The 9,512-nt window shown below is 34.6% G+C and overlaps 1 protein-coding gene across 1 annotated transcript in view; it reads left to right on the top strand.

The window, feature by feature from the left end:
- LOC107676826 (sodium channel protein type 4 subunit alpha) overlaps positions 1-9,165 on the top strand; it is a 226,579-nt gene extending 217,414 nt beyond the window's left edge. The window contains 6 exon segments of the mRNA XM_074186965.1: positions 950-1,003; positions 1,092-1,229; positions 1,316-1,420; positions 1,836-1,961; positions 2,726-2,768; positions 6,592-9,165. Coding sequence (XP_074043066.1) covers positions 950-1,003; positions 1,092-1,229; positions 1,316-1,420; positions 1,836-1,961; positions 2,726-2,768; positions 6,592-7,913 — 1,788 coding nt within the window. The 3' untranslated portion in view covers positions 7,914-9,165.
- Positions 9,166-9,512: the final 347 nt, after the last annotated feature.

Genomic DNA, 9,512 nt, shown 5'->3' with positions numbered 1-9,512 from the left:
TCACTCACTCATTCATTCATTCACTCACTCACTCACTCACTCACGCACGCACACACGCACTCACACACACTCACTCACACACTCACTCACTCACTCACTCAGTCACTCACTCACTCACTCATTCAGTCACTCACTCACTCACTCATTCACTCACGCACAGAAAATCCAGATTTGCCCACACCTCAGTACTTCAATTAGCTGTTATCTTCTGTTTTTATCAAAACATCTTATTCTTAACAAACTTTTGTGCCTTTTTCTGACACAAAAGAAAATAGAAAAAAAAATCCAATATTTCTAATTGATATTTTTGTTTTAATGTTTTTTGTTTTTGCATTGAAATTCAGAAATGTAATTACTTTTTTGTTTATTTATTTAAAAACATTTAATGTGTTACAAATGTCATTTGCATTAGTTATTATTAGTTTTTTTTAAATAAGTCTATATAGTTTTTATTTTTTATTTTAGCTGTTTTAGTATGTTTTTATTTTTCTACAGATTGACTTTTCTCATTTTCAGTTCTTACCGTTTTTTTTTAAATGTCAGCATAGTTTTTATGATGTTTTATTTCAATTTTATATTTTTGATTTAATTGTTTTACAGACTTAATTTTGTTAATTGTATTAGTTACAGTTTTTTTATATCTGTATATAGTTTTTATACATTTTTATTTCAGTTTGTTGTTTTAGTAAGTTTTACACTTTTTACATATTGACTTTTGTCATTTTTATTAGTTAGTTACGTTTTTTTTTACATGTCTGTATAGTTTTTATTTTTTATTATTTCAGTTTTAAGTTTTTACAGATTGAGTTTTGTCATTTTTATTAGTTTTTTTTTTTTGCATATATTTTTTATTAATTTTTGTTTTATTTATTTTTCCTCCCAGTTTCAGTTAATGTTTGTTTGTTTTGTTTTTAAATTTGTATATTTCATATTCTTTCTCCTTCTCAAGGCCACGTTCAAGGGTTGGATGGAGATCATGTACGCCGCGGTCGACTCACGATCCGTAAGTAAAACCGTTTTGAGCTCATAAAATCAGATTGAAACCCATATGAACGTTTGCTAATTTGAGCGTCTCTAATCTACTGGAACAGGTGGAAGAGCAGCCCATTAAAGAGAACAGCCTGTATATGTATCTGTACTTCGTCATCTTCATCATCTTCGGCTCCTTCTTCACGCTCAATCTCTTCATCGGTGTCATCATTGACAATTTCAACCAACAGAAGCGAAAGATAAGTATTAAAACCAGCAGAATCATGAGCATAAAGCGTGTAAATGCGATTATGACGGTAATAATAACAGAAGAGTTTCTCTGTACTTAGGAGGACAGGACATCTTCATGACAGAAGAACAGAAGAAATATTATAACGCCATGAAGAAACTGGGATCCAAGAAACCTCAGAAACCCATCCCAAGACCTACTGTGAGTATTCAATGGGTTTTTGATCGAAATGTGACCCTGGAGCACAAAACCAGTCATAAGGGTCAACTATTTGAAAATCTGGAATCTGAGGGTGCAAAAAAATCTAAATATTGAGAAAATCATCTTTAAAGTTGTCCAAATGAAGTTCTTAGTAATGCATATTACTAATCAAAAATTAAGTTTTGATATATTTACGGTAGGACATTAACAAAATATCTTCATGGAACATGATCTTTACTTAATATCCTAATGATTTTTGGCATAAAAGAAAAATGGATAATTTTGACCCATACAATGTATTGTTGGCTATTGCTACAAATATACCTGTGCTACTTATGACTCCAGGGTCATATATCAATGATTCTGGTGGATTTTGACTCTTTGAATCTTCTTGGTTGGATTGTTTTCTTCTCAGAATTCGATCCAAGGATTCTTCTTCGACTTGGTGTCCAAACAAGCCTTTGACATCATCATAATGCTGCTGATCATCCTCAACATGGTGACGATGATGGTGGAGACGGACGAACAGTCTGCTATATATATATATATATATATATAAAGCTATATTTAGTTATGACAAGTTAACTAAGTTATTAAACTTATAAATAATATTAAAATGTATTTTACTATTTTTATTTTTAATAACTATTAATATATATAATTTGTATAATATGTCACCCATACTTGTTCAACTTAGCTAAAATGATCATTTAAATAATTTTTAAATATAAATATACAAATATATACATTTTTTTAAATATATATATTTTGATTATTAGATGAAACAGTGTCATTTTAAATAAAATACATTTTCATGACATCCATACTTTTTCAGTCTAATATATATTTTAATTACTAAGCTGAAAAGAGTGTCATTAAATAATATTAAAACCTTTTTTGTTTTTATAGATTTTTCATGTCTCCTATATTTTTTCAATATAATATGTTTTTTAATTGTTAGCCTGAAAAAGTGTGGTTGGCGTGAAAAAAACATATAGTCATTCAAATAATTAAATGAATAATATTAAATAGCATTAAAATGTGTTTTACATTTTATTATTTTTAATAACTATAAATATATTTCTACATTTTTCGTGTCACCCATACTTCTTCAAATTAAAGTTTAAAATAATCATTTAAATTTGTTTTTTTTTAATTTAGTCTAATATATATTTTAATAATTAAGCAGAAAAAGTGTAAAGATTTTGAATAACTTAAATTTAATAACTCTCTCTCTCTCTCTCTCTCTATATATATATATATAAAGAATTTTGTGTCACTGGTCAGACATATTTAAAAAAGTACAAATATAAAATATGTATTTTTAATACTGTTTTTATTATTTATTGTTTGATTTATTTAATTATTTATTTTGAATCAAACATTTTTCATGTCACACCCTTTTCCAATTTTGTTAAAAATAACAATTTTAATAAATATGACAAGTAAAATAGTGTAAAACAAATTTAAAGTATTATATTCTTTCTGCATGAGGCAACCAGTTCTATTAAATCATAGATGAAATTGTGTAATATCTCTCTTTGTAAGATACAGTAGCTTTACTGTCTGGCCTTGGCATTACATATCAAGGTCTAAAGGCATTCAATGCAATTTTGTAGCACTTCACCAACTAATAAATAGGCAGTCGGTGCTTAAGTGACACAACGAGGTGATTTTGAGAACAGACGCCCCTCATGACCCTGATGAGAGAATGAAGAAAGCCAGAGGGGTTAACAGACGAGATGGTTTAAGGTGAAGGTAATTTGGGCAATCAGGGCTGTCAGCTCAGGTGATTGAGCTCTCAGTCCGAGCTAAAAGCTTGACGTGGTTTTGTGCCACGACCCCCTGCTGCTGTCTGTATCTCCACAGGGTTAAAAGCTTAAAGACGCACCGCCGCAAATGTAAAAGCCAGCCATTTAACTCTTAAGTGGGACCGACTGTTCAATAAATCAAGGTGGTCAAGGTCAGTTACAGTGTTGGGTAAGTTACTCTAAAAAAGTAATTAATTACAAGTTTCTAATTACATCTTCAACCGTGTAATTAGATTAATGTATAAATTACTCTCTCCAAAAAGTGTTTAATTACTTATTACCAATTACTTTCTAAATCCTGTATCAACCTCGACAAGTTAATGATACAAGGATAGACATGAAATATTCTTTTAATTCCTTCAAGTAACTACATAAATTATTCTGGTCACTCTTTAGATTAGAGACCAATTTTCACTATTTACTAACTATTATCTATGACTTTTGCTTCAATATACTCCTAATTACTGCATATTAATACTTAGTAAAGTAGTTGTTGACAATTATGTTTAAGAATTGGGTAGGATTAAGGATTTAGAATAAGGTCTTGCAGAATGAGACATTAATATGTGCTTTTTTAAGTAATAATAAACAGCCAATATCCCAGCAATATTCATGCTAATAACCAACTAGTTAATACTGAAAATTGGACCCTAAAGTGTTACCAATATTCTTATTAACTCACCAAAGTATTTAAAGTGAGAAGGTTACATAAATGTTAGATTTTGATGTTAAAACCACTATTGTAAGATCTTCTTCAATCGCAATTGAAATGACAAAATATGCTGTGTTTGGATCATTTTAAAACAGTAATGCGGCAAATGGAAGATGACTCAGTGATATGTAATTGTTTTAAGTGTTTTTACGCTTTAGAAATCATCATAAATTATATATCAATTGAAAGCTTAAAATCTCAAAATTCATCCTGTGAAAACCATTTTAAAATCAGACATTGCGTTACTATAGAAATGGTACATCAAAATCATATTACAAAATGTTTTCGTTCATGAATTATACAAATTTGGATAGTGCACTTTCACGTCTATGTTCAAAAATGGGAGTGACAGTCAAGCCCCGTTCACACCAAGCACGATAACTATAAAGATAACGATAAAGATATAGTTCTAAAAATCGTTCTCAATATTAAAGAACAGCAGAGTCCACATCACAGCTATAACGATAAAGGCACAGAGAAACGATATCGTTGGAATCACTTTCAGAATGATTTTTTTCCCAGCTGATGAACGATACAAACATTGACAGCCAATCAGAATCCATCCTGCTATAACGAACTGGAGAATTTAAAGCGACAGACGCGCTTAGAATATACAGACGATATCGTCCGCTGGTGTGGATGCTAATATCGTTATCTTTATAGTAGTGCTGTCAAACGAATAATCGTGATTAATCGCATCCAAAATAAAAGTTTTTGTTTACATAGTATATGTGTGTGTACTGTGTATATTTATTATGTATATATAAATACACACACATGCATGTATATATTTAAGAAAAATATGTTGTTTCTATTTTAAATATATTTATATATAATGTAAATTATATGAATATATATATATATATACACATGTAAATACATTTTCAAAATATATGCTGTATGTGTGTGTATTTATTATATACAAAATAAATGTGCACAGTACACACAGATATATTATGTAAACAAAAACTTTTATTTTGGATGCGATTAATCGCGATTAATCGTTTGACAGCACTACTTTATAGTTATCGTCCTTGGTGTGAACAGGCCTTTAAAGGGTTAAAACAAAGTGGGTAACACTTTGTTTTAGGGTCTCTTAACTAGTTGCTTATTTTAGCATCTATATTATTAGAATATTAGCCATTTATTAGTACTAATTAAGCACAAATTAATGCCGTATTCTACATGACCTTATTCTACATCCCTAATCCTACCTAATATCTAAACTAACAACTATCTTACTAACTATTAATAAGCAGCAAATTAGGAGTGTATCATAGTATACACATGTTCATGTTTCCTTTCATTTTCTTTCGTGATGTGATCTTGATCAGATGTTGAAACGCATCACATTGCATTAGGACACTGTGTACGTGTCGTAACTCTCCACTTTATAAATTCATAATTCTGTGTAATTATGTACCATTTTTTTCTAATCGGTCTCTCGCAGTTCTCTGAAGAGGCAGCGCGCTGTCAAAGCTTTCTGTGGTGACTCTTCATTCTCAGGTTTCAGTTTCTGACCTTTCTGCAAACCCGTTTGACCAGTTAGTTAAAAAGAGTGATTAATTTGCATATCTGGCAGCACTAGTTCTGATTCTAAACAGAGGATAGACAACACATACGACTTGATTGCTGTAATTATCAGAGAAAACAATATACATCAATCATATCAACACAAGCATTCATCAGGGGCTCATATGCTCCTGTAAGAAGGGTCTAGCGATGCCTGTGTGTCACTAATTTGAACTTATTTTCCTAAATAAAAGTGTATACTTGACACTCCTGTCTTGGTTTATTCTTGTCAGAGTTTGTTTCTTGACATACATAACTTATCTTTGACAACACAGGCATTACACACAGCTTTAATCACAAACACATGCATATAATAAAAAATGGAAAGTGGTTGTTAATTACATAAACCTCATATGAAACTAAAACACAGAATACAGGCAATTCTATTTAATGATTTGTCATTTATTTTTAAAAGCATTACACTTTTAAGAAAACATTAATGTGTCATCATACTACTACTACTACTACTGGGTCTTGCCTTGTTAGACAGAATGGCATTTACTGAAATCGCACCTCTGGCGTTTACTGTATTCTATTATTTCTATGCAGTCTTGAGATCGTAGACTCGAGCGCGAGGACGGAACTGTTATTATGGTCTGGCCGTGTGACGTCATCAGCGTCTGTTGCGGTCGGATGAAGAGAGGTTTGTGCTTTTTAAAACTTTTGAGCGTTTAACTCAATGTCAGCCACTCGGAAAAGTCTATAGTTTTTAGCAAGAACCGTGAAATGTATTAGCATCAAAGGAAATAGACAATATCCAGGGAATAACTTAAATTAACAAAATAAAAAGTTTCAAGTATTCTATTCGTTTTTCGTCTTTCTCAGTTTATTTCGTTAGTTACATTTCAACAGTATGGTGTTTTGTTTATAGTTTGCTCAGTTTATGGATTCTTCCTTCAGTTTACAAATGAAAATGTATTTTCCAACTTTATTGGCGAGGCCAGATTTACTAGATAACTTCCAGACCTCTTTCCACTCTCTACATCCCTAATCCTACCCAATACCTAAACTTAACAACTACCTTACTAACTATTAATAAGCAGCAAATTAGGAATTTATTGAGGGAAAACTCGTAGTTAATAGTGAATAAGTGTTCCCTATTCTAAAGTGTTATCAAAAAGTGAACTCAAATGCTAACTCTAATCGGTGTCTCTTTCTTGTTCCAGGCATTGTTCTGGCGGATATCATCGAGAAGTACTTCGTCTCGCCAACGCTCTTCCGCGTCATCCGCTTGGCTCGAATCGGACGAATCCTTCGGCTCATCCGCGGCGCGAAGGGAATCCGGACGCTGCTCTTCGCTTTAATGATGTCTCTCCCCGCGCTCTTCAACATTGGCCTCCTGCTGTTCCTCGTCATGTTCATCTACGCCATCTTCGGCATGGCCAACTTCGCCTACGTCAAGAAGCAAGGTGGCATCGACGACATGTTTAACTTCGAAACGTTCGGCAACAGCATGATCTGCCTCTTCCAGATCACAACGTCGGCCGGATGGGACAATCTGCTCAATCCAATCCTCAACAACTCTCCGGAAGAGTGCGACCCGGATATTCCTCACACCGGGACGAACGTTCGAGGAAACTGCGGGAATCCTTCGGTGGGCATCACGTTCTTTGTAACCTACATTATTATTTCGTTTCTCATTGTGGTGAACATGTACATCGCGATTATATTGGAGAACTTCAGCGTGGCCACCGAGGAGAGCACGGAGCCGCTGAGCGAGGACGACTTCGAGATGTTTTACGAAGTCTGGGAGAAGTTCGATCCGGAAGCGACGCAGTTTATCGAATTCTCCAAACTCTCGGATTTCGCCGACTCGCTTTCTGAGCCGCTGCGCATCGGCAAGCCCAACAAAATCAAACTGATTTCCATGGACCTTCCGATGGTGAGCGGCGACAAGATCCATTGTTTGGATATCCTCTTCGCGTTCACCAAACGTGTTCTTGGAGAGTCGGACGAAATGGATGCGTTGAAGCAACAAATGGAGGAGAAGTTCATGATGGCGAACCCGTCTAAGATTTCCTACGAACCGATCACGACGACGCTTCGGCGCAAGCAAGAGGACGTTTCCGCAATCATGATCCAACACGCATATCGGAGGCATCTAATTCGACGGCAGCTGAAACAAGCCTCGCTACTTTATCGTCAACTCCACATGCCAGATGCTGCCAAAGACGGCGACAGTTTGCCGGAGAACGAAGGACTTATAGTTGCGATGATAATGGAGAACTACGGCGCCGAAGCCGAAGTTACGGAAACGCTGTCGGCTACTTCGTCTCCGCCATCGTACGACAGCGTCACGCGAGCGACTAGCGAGCTTTTTCACGCTCTAATCCCGGAGGCCGCGAACACGGACCTCAGCGAACCTTTCACAGACCGAGATCGCGAGACGTTTCTGTGATGACGGATGTCACCTTTTCCTTTTTGTTTACCGAATGTAACATAGACACAAAATCCTCTGAGGTTTTTGTAGACTGTTTTAATTCTCTTGTGGTTCACGTTTGTTTGAATATACAAGGGTAAAGTGTCACAGACATGCTCTTTGAACATGCACACGTCAACCTTCACAGTTTGAATGCATGAATGAGATTCGTAGTCGCAGATATAGAGGATGTAATCATCGTATATTAGACTGAAAGCAACATAAGTTCATTAAAGGTCTTACTTAAAATGGTGTGATTCCTTTTAAGATTTGAGATGACGTAGAAGAAACTTAGCAGTGCATTCATGTTATAAATGTTCATACTTCACGCTTTGGAAAGCATGACGATTACCTCTTTCCGATTTGTGTCGCTAGCGATGAAAAGGCAGTGGTATTTGCACTTTCTGTTGTTTAGTTTTTTTTGCTATTTCTTATGACGTTTCGCTCGGTGTCGTTATATCAAGACTAGTAAAAGGCAATCAGACATGCACCAGAAATGGTCACTTGCTTAAAACCTGTCTTTACTAAATTCTTGTGAACTATTGCACATGCTTCCTTTCGAACGCACGACACATTTGTTTCTATGGTGAAGTATTTATTTTGCATGCGGAAACTGCATGGTATGGAGGGGTTAACGAGAACACTTTCTTTTTAATTATTTTGCACACTATACGTTCAGCAATAATTTGCTACTTTTAGGAATAACATTAACGGTATTTATTGGAATAAAAAAAAAAAAACGTGTCAAAGTTTCTACTGTAACGACCTCCAGCTGTAACTGTGGCTTATATTACTAGTGAAGATTATAGCACACGTGTTTTTCTATCTCAAACTGACATTGAACGCGCCACCATTTGGGTCGGGTTGGCAGGTTTGGTGAAGGGCTGTTTTATGTAGCAATAGATCCCAAGTGTGCCTGCTAGAACTAAATCCTGTGTTTATAATTCATCTTTCTTCATGCATTTGTTTTGGGTTTTGAAAATCATCAGCAGACTCACCATAAATAGCATCAGACGCAAACCGTTCCATTGGCGTGTTTGAAGGAATTGACTTTACAGCGCATTCGCTTATGGTGGCTTCTATCAGGAAACCCCAGTAAAAAGCACTACTTGTTCATAGAGAAAAAGCTGACATCTAAATAAAACATTCTGCAATATATTATAAAAAATGGCTGTGGTACAAACTACAAGGGAATTGTCCAATGTTTGACTAGCTCATATGAATCAACTGTGATGCAAGCAAACGTTCAAAAATGTAATTTTAGTGCTGTCAAACGATTAATCACGATTAATCATATCCAAAATAAAAGTTTTTGTTGTGTCTAGCGTGCTGTGTTAAATGTCAACCCTATGTGCTACGTGTGTTTTCCTGCCTGTCCTGTGTGGGATTATTAAAGACTGTCTATTGGAATTCTCCTACGTCTCCGCGCTCCTTCGTCTCCTCGTAGCACAGTAGCAGTTGTGACAGTATATTTATTATGTAATACACACACATATATAAATACACACACATACAGTATGTATTTTGAAAATATTTACATGTATATATATATATATATTCTTATAATTTATATTATAA

The sequence above is a fragment of the Sinocyclocheilus anshuiensis genome, unplaced genomic scaffold (genome assembly GCF_001515605.1).
Source record: "Sinocyclocheilus anshuiensis isolate Anshui unplaced genomic scaffold, SAMN03320099.WGS_v1.1 scaffold184, whole genome shotgun sequence".
In the NCBI taxonomy this organism is placed as follows: domain Eukaryota; kingdom Metazoa; phylum Chordata; class Actinopteri; order Cypriniformes; family Cyprinidae; genus Sinocyclocheilus; species Sinocyclocheilus anshuiensis.
This window is presented reverse-complemented; position numbering and strand designations above follow the sequence as displayed.